Source organism: Panthera leo, chromosome A3 (assembly GCF_018350215.1).
Source record: "Panthera leo isolate Ple1 chromosome A3, P.leo_Ple1_pat1.1, whole genome shotgun sequence".
In the NCBI taxonomy this organism is placed as follows: domain Eukaryota; kingdom Metazoa; phylum Chordata; class Mammalia; order Carnivora; family Felidae; genus Panthera; species Panthera leo.
Genome location: NC_056681.1, coordinates 115,534,864 through 115,556,631, shown reverse-complemented (window position 1 = coordinate 115,556,631; position 21,768 = coordinate 115,534,864). Strand labels below are relative to the sequence as shown.

Genomic DNA, 21,768 nt, shown 5'->3' with positions numbered 1-21,768 from the left:
CCAGGTAGCGCAGGGATGATCACAACTCTTGCCTGGGGTTTGGGGGAGAATTTAAAACACCTCAGGAGAACTTAAAGACCCACCATTTGAATGTCTGCTCTGTGCCATCCATTACACCAGAGGTCTAACACACCATCTCGTTTAACACCCAACACCCGAAGACTACATAGGAGAGATTCAATCCTCTCGTTTCACAGATGAGGAAACTGAGGATCAGAGAGGCTAGGTCCCAGAACTAGGACTCAAAAGTGGGTGCACTTTTAGGATAAGTGGTCATAGTATAACAGGCACTCAAGACTGTTGGTCCCCTGCCACCCCAAGGTGGCTCAGCTCACAGGGCTGCTGTAGGAACCAATGACTGGGCATTTCCAAGCAAGATGAAAACTGTACTTTGTCAATGCCGGCAGCTTAAAAAGAAAAGTACCTCTATTTTTTAAGTTGGTGTTTAAAACTAAGAAAATGTCACAAGTTTTATATTCTTGTGTACAGTCCTGTTCGGACTAGGGTTTCAAAAAAATGTTCACCTACCAAAAACATTGTTACAGCTCTCCAAAATCATTCATGTACAAGCATCCTCAAATTTGTTTTTATGGTATTGATGTAGTTTCGAATGTTTAATGGCAATCCACAGAAAGTCAAAATAGAGTTTTGTGGGGGGAAAAAACAACAGTAATAGGACGTCATTTCACTTGTGTGAAAGGTATTCAATAGAAAATACAAAACAACACGTTTCCTTCCCCCCCCCCCCCCCCCCCCCCCCCCGGTGGCTATCGCCTATAGCCTGTTTCTTCTGTCTCCTCAGCATTGCCTCCTCTGTGCACATCTGACCTGGTTTCTGGCTGCATTTCTTCAGTTCCTTCTTCAGTGGGCATTGGTGCTGTTAAGTTGTACCTTCCAGAAGCTGGGGATGAAGGTCCTTTAGGATGGTGGAGAGGACTGCAGAAAGGTCCCCAGGCAGGGCCAGCTTCGTGCACACGTGACCAGTGTAGTAGTCATGTAGGATTCTGTGGCTTATAAGGGGGCCCTTGCTCTGGGATTTATTGCTCTGCAGTTGCTGTCCTGAAATTCTTAATAATTTTGTCTTTCGCAAGTGAAGTCTCACAGGACATTGGAGTCCTTTCTCATTCCTGGTTATTCTCCTTGACACCCTGGGGCACCTTCTTCTCTGAGCCCCAGGACTCTACTCCCTACATGGCCTGTCCCTCCCCACCCCCATCCTGCAACCATTGCTGTCCTCTGCCCAAGGTGGCTACTAGGTCACTTGGGGCCAGACTCAGGGTCCTAAGTACAGGCATGGAGAGGGTCAGGATGGGGCCCACATCTCATGACATCTTGGGATGGGCGTCAGCAGCTGTCTGCCTTCAGGGCCAGCCTAGGCAGCTTGGCCAGAACCTCCTGCCCACCCTTGCTGGAGGTGCAAGTGCTTTCTGGGGCAGAGACCGTAATCCCTCAGGTCACCCGGCCTCTGACTTGAGGTGGGAGCCAGCAGACCGTGGGAAGAGGAGCATGGTCTCCCTGACCCAACAGGGGCCTGCAATTTTATTTTGCATGGAGCCCACAAATTATGTAGCAGGCCCTTCCCCTGGCTTCTCTTCTCTCTTCCTTCAGTGAGCAACGGGGTCCCAGGTTTCGTGTCATTCTTTCCCTGCCTCCCGGATTCCCCCTCCCCACGATCTTCCTTCACCAGCTTGTGTCTCGTCAGAGAGCTCTATTTCGATGCCGCCCGCCCTCATTGGTTTTCGCTTTCTTTCTCTGCCTTCAGCACTTAATACAATTGCACTGCCACCTCTTGCTTTTGAGCTTATATTCCTTACCTCCTTGGGCCTCAGTTTCCTCTTTATAATGGGGGCAGAAAGGGTCAGCGAGCTCTTGGAGGCCCCTTCCGGCCCTGCCTTCCAGTCTGTGGTTGCACACGCGTGGGTCACCCCCTGAGGGTGTGAGCAACTTGAAGAACGGAGCCTGGACTTCTGCTCATCTGGGCGGCCGCTCCTACCCTGCGCTCAGCACATGGCAAGCATTTGATACTTGTGTATGGAATTGGATCGGGGAAGTCTGCAAAACCCTCACTTCCTTGGCCCTTTCAGACTCTCCTGCAGAGGAATCCCTTCAGCTGTGTGGCCCGTGCAGCTTCAGGCTTTCACGTCTGTCACGTGTCTCCCAGTGCTTCCCACTGTTCCCAGTGGACTGCGCCCATCACAGTGGAAAGCCTGGCTCACCCCAGAGGTGGCCTTCCCTGGCTGTGTGTCTAGGGGAGGCCATTGCTGTCCCAGCGCAGGGGCTCTGTGTCATCTCCCCAGGCATCGCCAACGCAGGGACCCCATGGAGCACCAAACAAGCGAAGCCTCCTGCCTGGCAGGAGAGACTGTGGGTAATGGGAGTCAAGCAGGTTTGCATAATACCGGGAAAGACACTCTTCATTTTCTTCAAAGAAAGAAATTCCATTTTCTTCAAAGAAAGCAGATTCCAGTCCTAGCTCTAACAATTCCAAGTGTGGTGACAGTGCCAGTCAGGAGTTTCAGTTGCAAATGCAGCTGACCCTTGAACAACACAGTTTGAACTGCACCGATCTACTTACACGCAGATTGTTCTCGATAAATGCAATACTGGACTGTGACATGTATTTTCTCTTCCTTATGATTTTCTTAGTAACATTTTCTTTTCTCCAGCTTACTTTACTGTAAGAATACAGTATATCATACAAAACGTGTGCAAATCGACTATGTTATCGGTAAGGCTTCTGGTCAACAGTAGGCTATTAGTTAAGTTTTTAGGGAATCCAAAGTTATCTGTGGATTTTCAACTGTGTGAGAAGTCAACACCCCTAACCTCATGTTGTTCAAGGGTCCACTGTAATTGAAAGGGTTCTTGGTTTTCTGAAACAGGGTAAGAATTTATTGGAGGGCACGGTCAGCCAAATGATACTTGGAAGATGTCCAGGTCCTAATTCCTGGACCCTGTGAATATGTCAACTCACATGGCAAAATATGCTTTGCAGATGTGTGTAAATGAAGGATCCCAAATTGGGAAGATTATTGTAGATTATCTGGGTGGGTTCTAATAGGAGGACACAGGAAGGTCAGAGTCAGGGAAAGAGATGTGACATTGGAAGGAGAGGTCAGAAATGGATTTGAAGGTGTTCTTCTTCTGGCTTTGAAGACAGGTGAAGGGGCCATGAGTCAAGGAATGCAGGAAAAGGCCTTGCCTAGGAGCTGGAAAAGACAAGGGAATGGTTCTCCCCAGAGCCTCCAGGAAGATCCAGTCCTGCTGACATCCCGATTTTATTCCTGTTAGACCTGCTTCAGATTTCTGACCTCCAGAGTTGTAAGATTATGAGTTTGTGTTGTTTTAAGTTACTACACTTGTGGTAACTTGTTACAGCAGCAATAGGAACTAATACAGCAAGTAAGGGGCACCTGGGTGGCTCGGTCAGTTGAGCATCTGACTTCAGCTCAGGTCACGATCTCACAGTTTGTGGGCTCAAGTCCTGCATCAGGCTCTGTGCTGACAGTGCAGAGCCTACTTCGGATCCTCTGTCTCCTTCTCTCACTGCCCCTCTCCTGCTCTCTCTCTCTCTCTCTCTCTCTCTCAAAAATAAATAAAAACTAAAAAAAAAAAAGTAAAAAAATAAAATGAAATGAAAAAGGGAACTAATATAGCAAGTGAGGAGGCAGCTCAGAGAACTGAGGGGCAGCCTGGAGAACCTGGCCCTCGTGGGCGAGGCACAGGTGAAACCTTGCCCCGGGAATGGCCTGCTTAGGACACTGCCCCTACTGGACACTTGCCACTAGCTTTGTGGGCACCACTGCCGGGGACACGTGCTGCTGACGCCCCCTCCTGCCTCATCTGACACCTTCATCTTACCCCCTAGGATTTAGGCGGCAGCATTGACCTGGGAGGAGTGACCTCCCAGGGCTCACGAGCCCATCTCCCACCTGCCAGGACTGAGGTACAGAGCACCCAACCTCCCTCAGCTTCCAGTTTCCAGGGTGCAGGGGTCCCTGCCCTGTAGCTATCTCAGGAATCTGCACCCCCCTCCAGTAAAGTATCCAGATTGCAGCTGGTCAAAACAAGAAATTCCCAACAGGTCAGCACACTTCTCTGGGCCTTAGTTTTTCACACCTTTAAGATGGAGAGTTATCATTTTTTTCTAATTTCGCTTCCAGCCCTTGCATTCAATAAATATTTGTTAATCGATGAGGCAGGGCACGGCCAGGGGTGGAATGGAACCTTCCATTTATTGTCATGAGATGCTGCGTAAAGAGCCCCTCACAGTCCTGGCACACGGCGCCCACATCATCGCACTGGCCCTAACCACAGCAGGCATAGAATGCATAGGCTCTTGGTCTGCAGAAGACTGGGTCTTTACCCATGTAAACCCAAACAAAGTTGAATTTGTATGTCAAGACTTGGAGCAGCTGCTCTTGGGATGGAGGAAATAGAGGCTGCTGCTCTCTGTGGACTACAAAAAGTCCTGGACACTAGTTCCCTCCAGCTCAGCTGGGAGCAACACATTCTATTTCCTCTTCATGGGGCCACACAGACCATAGAGGCCACAGGGCAAGGGACACACCATAACTGCACTTCTCTGACCCATGAGCTTTGGGAAACATTTGGGAAAAGGACGTATGGAGCAACGACTGGGGGACCGCCAACCTGAGCATCAAGAGTTGAGCTTAGCTCCCCACTCTGTTCCCAGGCAAGGAATCAACTGGAGAGATTTAAAGACTTATGCCCAAACCCCACCGTGTGCCAGAGGGAACAGGGCTGACATAGACATATCCAAACAAAAGAGCGAATGGTAGAAAGAACCTCCATTATCCATCACCTGAGTTCAGCAACCATCTGAAATCTTCCACACTTGCTTCATTTATCCTTTTTTCCTTTTTTTTCTTTGCCAAAATATTTTAATACAAATCACCAGGACTGTGTCATTTCAGAACGTATTTCAAAAGGGAGAAATTTTCCTATGGAACTCCAATGTCACTGTCACACCTACCAAAATAAGCTATAATTCCTTGATATCCACCATCTAGCATCTAACCAGATTTAGATTTATCTAAAAACTATCTCTTTAAAAATGGTTTATTCTCATCAGGATCTAGCTACACTTTACATTAGATATCCTGTCTCTCAGTTCTCTTATAACCTAGCAGTCCATTCTCCCCCATTCTTCACTGCTATTTTTATTCCATGCTATTGACTTGCTGCAGAAATTGGGCCAATTGTCCCATAGAACAGATTGCCCTGGGTATCGGAGATTAAAAGAGGAGGGACATGCTGTTATAGAAGAAGTTTGTTCTTTGTAGTGTGTCTTGGGATCAAAGCCTGGCTCAGGGGTGTTTGTCTGGACGTCCCTGGGCTCCTCCCTATACCCATTGGGTTTGATCAGAGAGGCAGAACCTCTATGAGTGATAAAAAATAGACATTTGGGGGGATTAGACCTCATGCAATTGTGGATGTTGGTTGAGCGGTCTACGTAATGTGGCTGTTCCTGCATCCAGTGTGGGGCCCAAAGTCCCTAGGATGGACATTGGGAAGGGAGGATGGACACAGAGTGGGGAGGAAAAGGACAAACCAGACGCCACAAAGATGGATGGGGACGCTGGGAGAGAAACTGGAACTTGGATTTGTCTCGCTTCCTTTCAGTGATGCAGGTGACATGCAGGATTGGCCGGTGGCCCTCAGAGCCGCACACACAGATGGCTTGGATTTGAAGAAGCAGACGACTGCCTGGTGGGAGCAGAAGGGCAGTGGACTCAGCTGCCGCCCCACACAGAGTAGGTGAGCCAGGCCCCAGGCAGCCCACACGGTGGGGACTGATTGCACAGGGAATAAGGAGGGCCCTGATACAAATTTCCCACCCCTAGAATACATTTTTTAATTCCAACAAGAAAACATGAAAAGAATAAATAAGGAAACAAGTAAACAAATAAGACCATGCTTAAATAATCCACAGATTCCATACTATTAATACTTAAAGTTTGGTGTTTTTTTCTATATTATATATACACACATATATATATGCATCTATATTATATATAGTTTCACAATTATAATTAATGTTTATACAGTTCTGAATCCCACTTTTTTCTATTAACATGATTCTTGTATATTCCCAGTCATTAAAATTCTTGGAAAATATTACTTTTAATGGGTATCATTGTCCACCATAAAGCTATATAATAATTGATTTAGCCATTTCCTTGGTGTTGAACATTTATGATATTTTCATGGAACATTTAGGCTACTTTGTTGAACATTATGCTACCTTAAGTGGCAATGTCATGAACATCTGTGGAGCCCTTTGTTCATATGCTTGAATATGTCCTCAGGAAGATGGAATTATTGGTTAAGGAGTGCCAACATTTAAAGATTTATCCCCGAATAAACCATAACTTGAACATCTGGAAAAAAATATCGAAAGAAAGCAAGGAATTTTTTTTTCCCCACTCTTAACCCTCAAGCCAGGAATGCACCTAGTTTTGCTTGTTTAGGGGTACTAGGTCAGAAATGAATAGTTGCTCAGTAATCCCCAACTCTGCTTCTTAATTAAGGCACAAACCCAGGCAGCAATGAGCTTCCAGCCCAGGGCCCCTAAGTGCTGAATTGCTCCCAGTCTCCTCTACCTTGTTGGAGAGGAGGTCCAGTGTAGAGAGGACACCTCATGGCATAGCACAGGGACTGTTCTAGACCTGGCTGCCCAACACCCTCCCTACAGGAGCTCTCCGGGAGGAATTGATGTCCCTGAGGCCAGTGCTTCTGAGGCTTCCCCTTGGCCAGAATCCAGAGCAAGAAAAGCGAAACTCCATGTGAGCCAAGGTGAGCCTGTTTGGAGGTCCTTGGCTATGGGAAGGTAGGCCTTGCAGAGGTGCAGGCCAAGTGTGCTGGTGAAGGAGAACAGGTATGCAGCATGTTGTCCTATAGAACAGATTAGCCTCACTGTCAAAGACGAAAAGACGGGCACACTGGAAGAGGGTGGGGGAGCCCTGATGGGGATGCCTGTCCAGGTATGGATCACAGGGACTTCTGGGAGACCAAGTCTCTGGAACTAACCCCCTTACTCCTCCCCCCACCATGTTTGTCCCCAGCCCACAATGCTGGCCGCTCAGTTATTCTGTAGCACTCTGGCTTTTCTTTCGGAGAAACAACTTGACAAGAACTCCAGAAAGACAGAAAGAAGGCTTGAGACTCTACCTCATTTTTTAGATAGACATGGTCCCCAGACAGAGGAAGGACAAGGTGCTGGCTCAGAGCTGGGGATGAGGAGAGGAGGTAAGTGGACTATTACCTGTACAGAGTGTCCTGTATCAGGGGACTTTTCATCCTACTCCTTCTTGGAAGTTCTCTAGTGAGCAGAAGAGCTGTCAGTGACCCACCTGGCTGGTGCCTGGGCCTTGGCAGATCTGCCTCAAGCTTCCCCAGGAATTTGGCTAAGCATTCCTATTGCTTAGGATGGGCACGATGGGCAGCCCCGGGGTTCCCTTTAAAGGCTCTGGATGGAGCCCAGTCACCTCAGATGGGACCACGGAGGACCAGCCAAACACCTGAGAGCTACTTCCCAGCCCGCCTGGGAAACATTTCATTTTCTATTTGCAGAATCACAGATGTTGACTTTTGATCTTCTCCTCTCTCCCTCTGGGCCTAAGATCAGTGATGACAGCTATTTCATTTATTTTTTCTTTTCCCTATAAAGAGAAAAAAAATCAGGAGGGCTCAGAAAGGTTGTTCAAATATTGGAAGAGTTACATACTGGCTACTGGGGCGAATAAGAAAAGATCAAGCCTCTCCATGTGAGGCCAGGGGCAAGCTTCAGAAGGAGTTGAGTGGGGCATCCTTCAAGGCAGTGTTTCTTAACCTTTCACGTGTTGTAAATCAATCACCCAGGAATCTTGTTAAGATTCAGATTCATATCAGTAGTTCTAGGGAACAAGCAGATGAGGTCCATGCCGCTGGTTCAGGACCACACTTAGAGAAACAGGTGCCAGGGTACTTCCTGTCCCTACCCTGCTCAAGTACTGAAGTGCTGAGATCAGTAGACCCTCTCTGCCATCTTCCTGCAGCTGGGTCTGTGCAGGGAAGGTGTTGGCCACACAAGCTTCTCTTAACAGATCCTTGAATATAACTAAAATCCGCACTTAGGTTTGTATCCCTTCTACCCCATTTAAACATAAGGACATTCAAATATACACAGATTTCAAAAGAAGGTGTCTGTGGGACAGCATCTGCCCCAACAGGTCACACAAAGCCTCTTAATGAAGGGTGGAGTCTCCTTTCTCTCACTCTATTCCATCCCTTTGACTTATCTGTCTTCTTTTTTAAAAAAATGAAATTCAGGGGCACCTGGATGTCTCAGTCAGTTGAACGTCTGACTCTTGATTTCGGCTCAGATCATGATCCCAGAGTCATGGGATCCCTGCGTCGGGGTCCACGCTGAGTGTAGAGCTTGCTTAGGATTCTCTTGTGCATGCACACACAGGTGCGCTCTCTCTCTCTCTCTCTCAAATAAAAACAAAAACTTTTTTAAATGAAATTCAGTTCAAGCATTATGATATTATGCTGAATCTTTTGCCATGCTGTGAATGGGCAAGTCTCTGGAAGTCCAGTGAAAATTAGCTTTTCCCCTTATATGTTTCCTAGTTCCTTTTTAAAAATTTCAAGTTCTATATATTTTGTACACACAGGCTCAACTTTAAGAGAATGCATTACAAGATAACTCAAACATAATACAATGGGTAATTATTGTGCATTAGAAAGTGATTTCTCAGTTTTATAAAAGGATTTACTGTATCATGCCTTCAGGTAGTGAGCGCTTTCTGGGTATTTAAACTATGAAAATCTTGCCCTCAAGATTCTGATTTAATTGGCCTGAGTAGAGACTAGGGCACTAATTTTTTTTTTTTAAGTTCGCAGGACAATTCTAATGCACATCCAGGTTTGAGAACTACTAGACTAAATGATGTCAAGTTTCCAACTTTAAACTACTCAGATGACCTAGTGGCCACTTAAATTCAACAGGCATTTTTGTGCACCTGCTTTATTCCAGGCACTCTGTGAGGCTCCAAGGACATGAGTAAATCAGTCCCAGTCCTACCTTGAAGGCATCCACCATCTAGGGGGAGATAAAACATGCAGAACTAATTTTATCTAGAGGCCCCATAAGCAGTGAAACAGGGAAATGTTGCTGTAACATACAAATAAAAGGAGAGACAGAGATGGGGGAACCTGGTCCTCCATGGTCCTTCCTTTCTTTCCCCCTTCCTCCCAGAAGATACATAAGTAAGGTTCGATAAGAACCCAAGGAGTTATGTAGCCTTCCAGATTGGGTGATTTCTTTAAAGTTTATTTATTTATTTTGAGAGAGAGAGAGAGAGAGAGAGAGGCAGAGAGAGGGAGACAAAGAGAATCCCAAGCAGCCTCTGCATTGTCAGTGCAGAACCTGACGTGGGGCTTGAACTCACACACCGTGAGGTCATGACCTGAGCCAAAACCCAGAGTCAGATGCTTAACTGACCAAGCCACCCAGCATCCCGGACTGGATGATTTCTTAATGGTTCCTGCAAGTGGCCAAGGCTGACTATGAGATGATTTTCAGAAGCTCTGCTACCAAACTGTCAACTAACTGTAACCACCTTCTCCACTGCTCTCTTACTCCTTTTCTGAACACTTCTCCAACCTCCAGCTTTGGGAGCCCTTCTTCCCAGATGGCCTCACCTGGTCCCCCCATTGCTATACCTCCCTCACCCCATCCAGGTTTGCCTGTCCCCAGATTGCCTCTCAGCGAAGGCAGTCCTGACTCCTTTGCTGTAGACATCAAGTTAGGGACTCTATACCGAGTTATGAATGGCCAAGAGACACATGCAAGAACTCTTGCTTTGTAAGATGGGAGTTTATTACTCCAAAAGCCACTCTACAGAGGGGAAATTCATGAGTGAGATATTTTACTAAAGGCAAAACCAGGTGGCCCCAAACTTAAATTAAGCCACCGAAGAGTAAAGCAAATGGACTTTGGAAGAAAATAGGTTCTAAGTCCGCCCTTTGACCTCACTTCTGGGCCTCAGCAAGTGTGGTCAAGTGAAGTTCTTACCCACAAAGGAGAGAGCACCTGCTCCCAGGCAGAGCTGGCCAGAGAAGGAATGGACTGCTTCTTGAGATGGTGACTTTCCCTGGTGGATATGAGGTAAGGTGTTGGGACAGGAGTATTTGAGCAGTGCTTGGGATGTTAACTACTTTTAAGGAGCCTTACAAAGAACTTCTGAAAGTCACTTTTTGACCTGCTTTCACTGCCTTCCAATTCTACAATTCTTTGAAATACTTGAATTGAGTTCAAGAGGTCTCCTGCAAATGCAGGACCTATGACAATCCTGCAAAACAATGAATATGAGCAAATAATAACCGGGACTTTCCTTGAGCCCTGCTCTGTGACACTGATATGTCCCATGGCTCAACCCTCCTGATGCCTCCAAGATGTAGATAGTATTCCCACTTTACAAATAATGAAACTGAGGCTCAAAGATTTGCCCAGTATCCCACAAAGACAAGTGGTTTGAGTCCAGGTTTCCTGACTTTTCATCTGTGGCTCATAGTATGATATCCTGATTTGTATTCTGTTCAGACACAGTAAAAACTGAAAAATTCCCCAGAGTATGTATCTTCAAGAAAGAAAATGATCTCAAAGAAGAAGAAAAGGTATTTGGTGAAATTCGACAATGGGTTAGCAATGCTCATGAATCACCAGGAGGCGGCAGAAGCCTGCCATCTTCCATGCTTACATCCTTTAAAACCCAGGCGGGCCTGGGAGTCCATACAGTCAGACTTTTTCACTGAGAGCCCTAAAGAAAGAGCAGGAACGCACCAGTGTGGACTGCGGGAAAGGCCAGTCTCAGGCAGTGTGCATTGGAGAGCCAGAGGCATGGAAAAAAGAGCCCTCCCATCTGGCAGGAGGATGCCCCCAGGAGACGTGCAGCAGCACAAGACTCTAGAACCCGCACAGGATTTGAAGACGAACAATCCAAACCTCGGGTCATCAGCCTGCCGTTTTCTAGCTTGAGTCATCGTTCCCCTCTGTGCCTGCTTCTGCATCCACGAAAAGATCATAACAACTGCCTCATAGGACAAGGGGAATAATCAGGGCAACAGCTCTTTGCAAACTATAAAGTGTACTTGCAGGTTGCACACAGGTTGGTTCATGTGAGTTCACAGGCTGCTCCCCTGACATCGTCTCTCACTGGCACGTGAGCTACTGACAAGGTGGTCATGTGGACACGGGTGCTGGAGGGCTGGGGGAGAGGCGCTGGCTGGCCTTGAGGTGAGAAATAGAGGGAGAAGGGGATGTCCCTTCCCCCATTCTCTGGCAGGGCTTGCCCTGCCTTCAGGACACTCCATCCCAGTGTGGTGTGCTGCAAATGGGCTGTCGGTCCCCGGGGGTCCTATGTCCCCAGAGGAAAGCCCTGAGCCTCCCCAGGTAGCAGCTGAGAAAAATTGAGGGTCAGCAATGTGACCCAGCTCCCTCCACCCCAGGGACTGTGGGCAAAGTCCCTCCAGGCCGGATAGCTCAGCACTGAAACACCAGAGAGAGACCACACACCCGGAAGCCCTCTGACGGCTCACAACTCTCTATGCTTCTGTCCAGGGGCACAACCTCAGGTCACATCCATGATTTTATTCATCAGGCCAACAATCCTGAGAGGCAGGTAGGCCAGAATATACCTTTAACCCCATTTTTTAAGATGAAGAATCTGTCAAGCTTAACTGATTTGCCTAAAGTCATACAATGGTTAAAAAACAAACTCAGGACTTGGACTTATGGCCCTAAAGACATCACCTTGCACTAATGTTACCACCAACAGAGACCTTCCATCCCTCTCCATCTGATCTTTCTCTCTTTTTAAATTTCTGGTATAGAGGGGCGCCTGGGTGGCTCAGTCGGTTAAGCGTCCGACTTCAGCTCAGGTCACTATCTCGTGGTCTGTGAGTTCGAGCCCCGCGTCGGGCTCTGGGCTGATGACTTGGAGCCTGGAGCCTGCTTCCGATTCTGTGTCTCCCTCTCTCTCTGCCCCTCCCCCGTTCATGCTCTGTCTCTCTCTGTCCCAAAAATAAATAAACGTTAAAAAAAATTAAAAAAAAAATTTCTGGTATAGAAATCTAAGCACACCATTCTCGACTTATTATCACCATTATCAAGCTGTGCAAAGACCCTTTCTTGTTTGGTTTAATTTCATTGTATTCCACTCCTCCACACCCCTTCTTAGCCCCCAAACTGGCACTCCCTCCAATTTGGTTGGTGGGATGGCGAGTCCATTTGTTCTTTCATTCATTCATTCATTCATTCATTCATTCATTCATTTGGATGCTTGAGCCAGATACATTTCTGACCACCACTGTGCTTGTGATGCTTTTAATAAGTGTTTCTTTTTTGGTATTATTGTTTCAGCCCTAACCTCTGGTCCTTCTTCTGCTTCATTCCCGGTGATTCTTCATTCCCCACTCCTGCAATCCCAAAATATATAACTTGCTACTTGTACCTATTTCATTTGTTTTATTCTTACTGGCTTCTGATTTGTTTTATATTACTCTGGACTGGAATTCTCAGCTTGGAGGCGTTTCCCTGCTCATTTTGTATTATTTGTTTATTTACTGTATATACATGCTTTTGACTCCTGCATCCAAGGCAGTGACGATGATGTTCAGAATCAGTCACTTTAGGTCAGTCCTCAACCGTCACCTAAAGGTCCAAGTTAACTCCTTGTAAGGCTGACAGTAAATCATTGATACTCTTGCCTTGATCTTGATCCTCTGTAATAGTTTTACGTATTCTAATAGTTGAATGACAGAGCAGTGGTGTCCAATGGAACATTCCATGCTAATGGAAATGTTCTATATTTTTGTGCTTTTCAATACGGTAGCCACTAGTGACATGAGGCTATCGAGCAGTTGCAATGTGGCTTATGTGGCGGAGGAGATACATTTTAGTTTTAATTAATTTCAGTGAAAATTTAAATAGCCTCATGGGACTAGTGGTTGCCTATTAGACAGTGTAGATCTACTGTATTGCTACCCAGGATGTGGTCCCCAGACCAACAGGAGTGCCATCCCCTGGGAGCCTGTTAGAAGTGCAGAATATCAGGTACATCTAGTTCTACTGAATTAGACCTACATTTTAGTAAGATCTCCAGGTGATTTTTATGCACACTCAAGTTTTATCCCCCAGATGTATTGAGATATAATTGACATAATAACATTGTGTAAGTTTAAGGTATACAGGACTGCTGATTTTTATACTTCTATGTTGTAAAATGATTACCACCGTAGAGTTAGCTAGCAGCTCCATCACACCACATAATTACCACCTCTTTTTTGTGGCAAAAACATTTAAGTTTTCCTCTCTTAGCAATTTTCAAGTATATAATACAGTATTATTAACTATAATCACTATGCTGTGCATTATATCCCCTCGAACTTCCTCATCTTGTAACTGGAAGTTTATACCCTTTGACCAACATTTACCCATTTCCCCCACCCTCCATCCCCAGTAAACATTTTAGTCTATTTTCATGAGTTCACCTTTTTTAGATTTCACATGTAAGTGGTACACAGTGTTTGCCCTCTCTCTAACTCACGTCACTTAGCATAATGTGCTCAAGGCCCATCTATGTTGTCACAAATGGCAGGATGTCCTTTCTCATGGCTGAATAATATTCCTGTGTGTGTGTGTGTACATGTTTACATATATATACCACATCTGTTGATGGACACTTAGGTTGTTTCTAATTTTGACTATAGTGAATAATGCTGCAGTGAACATGGAATGTAGATATCTTTTCAAGATCCTATTTTCATTTATTTTAAGTGTATAACCAGAAGTGGGATTTCAGGATCCTATGGTAGTTCTTTTTTTTTTTTTTTAGGTTTATTTATTTATTTTGAGAGTGAGAGAGAAAGAGAGTGTGCATGAGCAGGGGAGGGTCAGAGAGAGAGGGAGAAAGAATCTCAAGCAGGCTTCATACCATCCACACCAAGCCTAACCTGGGACTCAAACTCACGAACTGTGAGATTACGACCTGAGCCAAAATCAACAGTCAGGATGCTTAATTGACTGAGCCACCCAGGTGCCCCTATGTTCAGTTTTCCGTGCAGCCGGTCATACTTCTCCCTCCTTCCTATAGCTCTTATGTGTTGTTCTGATTGTATCGTTTAGCCAAGCCTCTAGTACTCTGCTCATCCACGGGAGGGATAGAAAGTACCTGTGCTGGCAGGGATGCATCTAAACTTTCTCCATGTACTATATTTGCTGTAGGTAGTCAATAACTAGCCTTCATCAAGTTGAGAAAATATACGATTTAAAATTCCAAGGTGTTTATCAAATGCTTTAAATGCACAAAATGCATGACATTTTTCTTTAATGGTAAAAATGACCTTAATAGTTTCTCTTCTTCATATTACAGTTTCCTATAGTCTAGAATCAACCTTGCTTGGTCATAACTCTTTAAATACATTGTGGGGTACAGTTAGCTAATATTTTATTTATAACTTTCATATCTATATTCAAATATGGAATAGCCTGATAGTTTTTTGTTTGTTTTTACAATCCTTATCTGACTTTGTAATAAAGCTTACACCAGTCTTACAACAAAGGAGAAACCAGTTTTTAGTTTCTGGAACAATTTATGTATCTTATGTGATTATCTCCTCCTTATAGGTGGCTAGAACTTCTCTGTAAAACCATCTGAGCCTAGGGCTTTTCAGGAAGAGGGAGGTCTTTGATTGTATTGTATTTCTTAGTTGAATACTTATAACTCAGTGTGCTATTTATTCTTGTTCTAATTTTGGAATTTCACATTTTGCCAAAATTATATCGATTTTATTGTCTCCTAATTACAAGTCTTCATAATATTGTTAGTCTAAAACTTTCTGCTGTGTTTGTGGTTTCTTTCAGTATTTATTACAGGTTTATATCTTCTCTTTCTTTCCCCCATTAGTTTTGTCATGTATTTGTCATGTCAAATATTTGTATATTTTATAATCTTTTTCACAACACCAGGTTATTCAATGTCTTATTGTTGCTATGTTCTATTTCTCTGATTTTTGACCTTAGGTATATGTTTTCTTTCCTTCCTCCCTCTCTCTCTTTTTCCTTCCTTCCTTCCTCTCCTCCTCCTCCTTCTCCTCCCCCTTCATCTTCTTTTTCTTCAGGATTATTCTGGAAGTTTTTTTTTTTTTTCCTAGCTTCCTTCCTACACTAAAAAATTAGCTCCAAGAATGTTTCAAAAAGGGGTTTGGGGACAGGCTATCTGGAGTCTTATATACCTGATATTATTTTTATTTTACATATATATATATATATATATATATATATATATATATATATATTTTAAATTTGTTTATTTATTTCTGAGACAGAGAGAGACAGAGCATGAGTGGGGGAGGGGCAGAGAGAGAGGGGGACACAGAATCTGAAGCAGGCTCCAGGCTCTGAGCTATCAGCACAGAGCCTGACGCGGGGCTTGAACTCACAGACTGCGAGATCATGACCCGAGCTGAAGCCAGACGCTCAACCGACTGAGCCACCCAGGCGCCCCTATTTTACTTATATTTAAATGGTATTTTAGCTGGATATAAAATTCTAGGTTTGAATTATTTTTTCATCAACACTTTAAAATATTACTTCATTGTCTTGTGTACAGTTCTGTTATTGAGGGTTTGTGTCATTCTTTTTCATTTTTAGTTGATCTATTTTTTTCTTTATAGATGTTTTGAGAAATTTCCCTCCATCATTAATGTTCTTAAATTTCACTACAATGTATCTAAGTGTGAATTCCTTTTTTATCTATCTTGTTTAATACTGTATCCTTTCAATCTGAAGTTATCCATTTTCATTATTTCTAAGAAATTCTTGGTTATGATACCTTTAAATATATCTTCTCTCCATAGTTTATTTTCCCATCTGTCTCCAAAGTCTATGATCCTAATCACTACACGATCCTTCCTCTCTGAAAAGAGAGTCAACATTTTGTTGCCCTTGTCTGTTTAGGTACTGCCTTGCTCCATCACACTCTGAAAGGCAATGATAGGGTCTAATTTTCCATCTGTATTCCTAGTGCATCAATGCCCACTGTGTGTTAAATGAATGAATGAATGAATGAATGAATGAAGTTAAGAGAATGGAGGAGTATGAGAGTCCATAGGGCTGGAGCAGGAGGTACTGTGGTGTCAGGGCAGCAACCAAGCTTCATGCACCCATAACCTCTATCAGGGTGGCAGCCCCTTTAGCAGATCCCTCCCTGTGTGAATAAGCACCTGGGCCAGCCAGCCTAGCTCAGCCATGCTCTGAGACAATGACTGCCATATCTCAACCAATTCTGGCCTCAAGCTGTACTCTGACAGTAGAGGGGATCCTGAGGTGAAGCTGATCTGACTTTTTCCTGTCCAGCTGTGGGACCTATGGCAAGTTGTCCTGCTTTTTGACCCTTAGTTTCCTTTTCTATAATGTGAGGTTAATGACACTGCCTCATCCAGCTTGTAAGGGTATAAAGAGCAGCAAAAGAGATGTTTAAGTGCTTTGTAAGTGTGAAGAGCTGCACGTAACCAGGTGCTGCTATCATCAGGGACATATCACAATGCACATAAGAGCTTCTAGCCCTCAGGTCTGAGTTCTGAAGGGAGAATCTCCATGGTAATATGGAGTCCTGGATTTAATCCTGCTTCCTTGGAGGGGGTCAAGACTCCCTACAGGTCTGTGGCTTTCCACATCATTGGGAAGAAACTCCTGGGAATAAGAGCCAGCTTCCATCCAGATGGAGCAGAAACTCCAGGCTCATCACTCTCCCCTCCTACATGCTTAGCCCCAAAGGTCTGCTGTATTTCTCCACCCCATCCCCCACCCCTCCTGCTCCCCTCCTCTGGTCTCATTGAGTTTCCAGTCTGGCATCCACTGCTTGTAAGAGGACCCCACATCCCTTCCCCTCTGCCCAGCAGAACTTCCTTCACTATATCTACATCTTATGACCCTGCTCACAGCCAGGCCTGTGCTGAGGAATTCAATCTAAGGGTCTCCTAGATGATCTAAGTTTACTCCTCATGGGTTACTTATATAGACAGCCAAAGTCCTAACCAAAGAGAGCACCAGTGGTGGAAATGTCAGGTCCCCTGGCAGCCTGGTGGTCAGGAGGGAGAAGGACATATTCCAAACCCCTCAAATAGCCCACATACGTAGTAATGTAGAATCTTGACAAATACTCCCTTGGTTTCCAACATATTTTTCTGGATAAGACTCTCTTTCCTGGACCTAGGCTACCAGCTCTTAGAAACACCCTCTCTTTTGGCTTCTCTTAATGGCCACTCCCAGCAACCTTTGAAATTTTATTGAGTCATGTGATTTCCTACCATCTCCTTTTTATTTTTAAAATAAGTTTGATGTCCTTTCAATATTCGTGCCTTTCTGATCTTCTTTCATAATAGTCTTCCTTTTGTATAGCTTTATTTTAAGAGGCTTTAAGCATGGGTGGGACATTGGATTGGATTATCTTGGGTACCACCCAACTCTGAACTCATTGATTCTGTGAAATTTACAACATAGTTAACACTAAACTAGCAGCCACTGTGGATCACTAATGATTAAACCTTCAATTATGTGGATGGTGCCCTTCTGCTTACTAAGAGCAACTTCTTTGCTCAGTGTTAAGATTAGTGAGTTACTCTGACATTGTCTAATTTGAAAATTCAAACTATATTCCCAATGTGCTTTGGAAATCCTATCTTAGTAATGACAATAATAGATAAAACACAACATACCAGGCACTATCCCAAGTACTTTAAATATGTTAACTTGTTTATTTCTCATAATAATATTATGAGATAATTAATATTTTTACTCCTACATTACAGAAGGGAGAACTAAGGCATAGAGATACTAAGTAATTTGCCCAAGATCAGAGTCAGTAAATGATAGAGCTGGGATTCAAACTTAGCAGTCTGGCCTCTTAACTACTACCCATGCTACCTCATAAAGCTCAGAAAAGATTATTGTGTACCCCCTCATATGTAATTATGCTGTCATATCTCCTCCCAGGATACTATGAGAACCCTCTCCTTTACCCCCTTATCATTATAATGCATGTCTGGGGTTTACCTATTACACACTGAAAAAAGAATTAGGAAACCTTTGAAAGAGGTGAGTACTAGAAATAAAGATACTGAAGCTATAGTAAGAAATAAGAAGTAAGCGATGTTTGAGTCAAACTTAGAAGTGTTGGAGGGGGGAGTGGAGGAGGAAAGGAGGGTCTTATCAAGGGCTGTGAAATCGTAAGTGGGTACCATACAAAGGAAGATGAATAGGAACACTCGAAATCATAAAGGTGTCATATTCACCAGTAGAATTTTATTTGAAGTCTAACAGGTGTTTTGTGTTGTTTTGTTTGGAACTAGACAATCTGATTTGGAAGAAATTGATTTCTCAAAATGGATCTGGAAGAGCAAAAGGTCCAAGAATAACTGAGAAGCAATTCTGAAAAAGTAGAGCGTGGAACAACTTGCCCTACCAGGTATCAAGATTTATTATCAAAATATTTCGTAATGAGGACAACAGAGTTTGGGCAAAAGGATAAACCAATGGAACAGAACAGAAAGCCTAGCCACTGGCCCACCCATGTTTGGAAACAATACCAGTTACAGATGGTGTTACAAATCCATGTGGAAAGGGTGGTCTATTTAATAAATGAATCCTAGGAACAACTTTTGTCCATATGGAAAATACAAAATTAGATTTCTCCCTTAAATCAACCCTATATAGATTAAAGAACTAAAAACAAAAGGAAAAATTTTAAAGCATAAGATGAAAATGTAGAAAAATTCTTTATGACCTTAAGATAAGGAGCAATTTCTCTTTAAAAAAAAAATAGAAAACATGAAAATTTGATAATTTTGACTACATTAAAATTAACTTCTGCATAACAAAAGGCCACTATAACAAAGTGAAAAACAAGCCATAGCTTGGGAGAAGGTACTTGCAATGAGTGTAATGTATAAAGAAACCTCTCAAATTAATTGGAAAAAGATATATAGCATTGGAAAGAAATGGGAAAAGAATATAAACTATTGATCTGTAGAAGAGGAACCCCAGAAGGTCAATAGAAATACAAAAAGATTCTTGCTTCCACTATTAAGCAAAGAAATACAAATCAAAACATTGATAAAATACCATTTACACCTACCAGATCAGCAAAAATTTATGTCGGCCAACGCCAAGTGTTGGCAGAGCTGTTAAATCACAGAAACTCATTCCCTGCTAGTGGGATTGTAAATTGGTACAAGTACTTTGGAAAGTTGTAGGTGGTCATGTCCAGAAATTCTTCTCCTGGGCATCTAGTCCTGTATGTGAGCACAAAGAGACATGTATTAAAATGCTTGCTGTAGCATGGAGATCAATAAGAGAATGGATAAGTAAATCATATTACAGTTATGCAATGCAATATAGTCTAGCATGTGTCAGCATAGATAAAAATCTCACAACTGGAATGCGAATCTCACATTTCTAAGGGAGAAATTAACACTGCAGAAAATTATGATATTGTATATATACACATACATAGTTTAAAAGCTGGCAGGGCATAATAATACTTTATAATGTTTTTGGATACATAAAAATGCAATAAAAATAGTAAAAAACGTAAAAACACACATGAGGATGATTAACACTGAATTCAAAACAGTGCTTAGGGGCACCTGGGTGGCTCAGTCAGTTGAGCATCTTAGTCTCGATTTCAGCTCAGGTCATGATTGTATGGTCTTGAGATGGAGCCCCGCGTCGGGATTGTCTCTCTCCCTCTCTGTCCCTCCCCCGCTGGCACAAGCTCTCTCTCACTCTCTCTCAAAATAAATAAGTAAACTTAAAAAATAAAACAGTGCTTAGCTCTGGGAAATGAGGGAGGAGACGGGCTGGGGACGAATCCAGAGGGGAACTCCATTGTATCTCTAATATTTGCTGTCTTTGAAGTAGAAAGACTGGAAGCAAATAAGGCAATATGCTCTGCCCACTGAATATCTCCGGCTCTCTGCCTTCCTTGCAATGGTAGCATTGCATGTCCCGTCCCCTCTGAGGTTAGGCATGGCCTGGAGACTTACTTTGGCCAATCAGCTGGAGTGGATGTGACTTATGTTTCTGGCCTCAGGGGCCAGTGCATGAAAGTTTTGGCCAACATAGCAGCACGGAGTCAAAGCTTCTCTCTTCCCCAGTCCTTGAGAGGACATGATATCCTCAGGCAACCCATGGAGGACAGGTGGATGAGTAAGAAATGAACCTTTATTGCTCTCAGCTACTGAGATTTGGGGATGTTTGTTAGGACAGCATAACCATGTCTGTCCTGATACAGCTGGGAAGTTTATCCACAGGGGTTCACTGTATTGGTCTCTGATTTTATCTACATGTTGAAAAATTACGAATAAAAATTTTATAGTTCTTAAATTAGGCTGGATTAATCATAGTTCTCAGGCCATAGCTCACTATCTTTACAGGTCTGTGCAAGGCCCCTCTCTTATTGTCTTAATAAGTGCCTCAGACTCTGGCTGGAAGCAATGTGAACCTACAGGAGATGTTGATAAAGGGGACGAGTGATGCGCTCGCCCTCCCAGCCTGAGCCCAGGTTCCCTCCAGTGCTGTGTGCTAGCCTGCAGCATCTCTCAGCAGCTAGTAGGAACCAGAAACCCAGTTGGAAAATCTTAGCTCTTCTCCAGAGAAGTATAAACAAGAATGGTGATGAATGCAGTGGCCCCCAACTGGTGCTGACTCTTTGTGTGGCTTTTGGAAAAATTGTTTTGCTCTTGATTCCCAACTCTCTGATGTGTCTGAAGGGAGTAGACTTGCCCCCAGGCAGTCCCCTTTCCTGCCCCTTGGAGCCAACACCTGGCCTGCATCCCCACCAACCAGCCACTGTGTCCTCAGATACAGGTCTCCTCGGCAAGATATGCTAGGAAAATTTTCTCACCCACATCTTGGCTTTCAGGTTCCTTTCGAGAGCTGCCTGCAAAACCCACAGGGAGTGAAAACCCCGGAAAGAGGTAGGGAGGAGGGGGCAGAGTGCCGTGGAGAAGGAAGAGAAACTCAGGCTCCCGGCCAGTTCTGTTCCATACTATGCAGCAAAACACAAGTGGCCTGAAAGTCACCGTGAAATGCAATGCCTTTGAGAAGTTCCGTGGAAAGAATGATATCATGGCCAACCACTCCCTGCACCCCCCCCCCAACCTTTTTTCCAGTGGGAGTGAGAAATAAATAGACTGACACATTTTCCAGTCAGGGAGCAATTCTGGAGAGCAAGTTTACCTTGGCACAGGCACTCAGGTGGGGCTGTGAGAAACCTTATCTGTGCTTGCCCAGTATATGAGGAGCTCTCATCTCCCTGGAGCCTTGGCCACCGCGCAGGTGACCGCAGAAGGCAGGTGAGCATGGTGAACAGCAGGCTGGCCAGAGCCACAGCACAGTCGGACTGGCCCCGGGAGCGGGCTGTGTTAGGTAAATATTGCCTGTATTTGATTGACGGGCGCATTACTGACTTTGTTGGTTGCCAAGAGAAATGCCATCCAATCCACCGGATTCAACGGTAAAATTGACGTTCCTTAACTCGATGATTCTCAAACTGTAATGTGCATATGGTCACCTGGGGATCTCGTTAAGTTGCAGCTTCTGATTCAGCAGGTTGGGGCAGGGCTGAGGAATCACATTTCTAACAAGCTGCCGGGCCAGTCTACAGACCACACTGAGAGCTAACAAAGTCTTAGGGT

The 21,768-nt window shown here is 44.2% G+C and overlaps 1 protein-coding gene across 3 annotated transcripts in view; it reads left to right on the top strand.

Annotated features, from left to right (window-relative positions):
- Positions 1–21,768, top strand: part of LBH (LBH regulator of WNT signaling pathway) — an 89,251-nt gene that overhangs the window by 28,828 nt on the left and 38,655 nt on the right. For 2 of the 3 annotated variants that reach the window (XM_042933330.1, XM_042933328.1), the window contains exons 3-6: positions 5,647–5,781; positions 6,719–6,819; positions 7,207–7,272; positions 18,421–18,714. In XM_042933330.1, coding sequence (XP_042789264.1) covers positions 5,647–5,781; positions 6,719–6,819; positions 7,207–7,272; positions 18,421–18,503 — 385 coding nt within the window. In that variant the 3' untranslated portion in view covers positions 18,504–18,714. Of the gene's footprint in view, positions 1–5,646; positions 5,782–6,718; positions 6,820–7,206; positions 7,273–18,055; positions 18,167–18,420; positions 18,715–21,768 lie in introns of those variants that run through there. The other variant, XM_042933334.1, reaches the window with a different exon arrangement.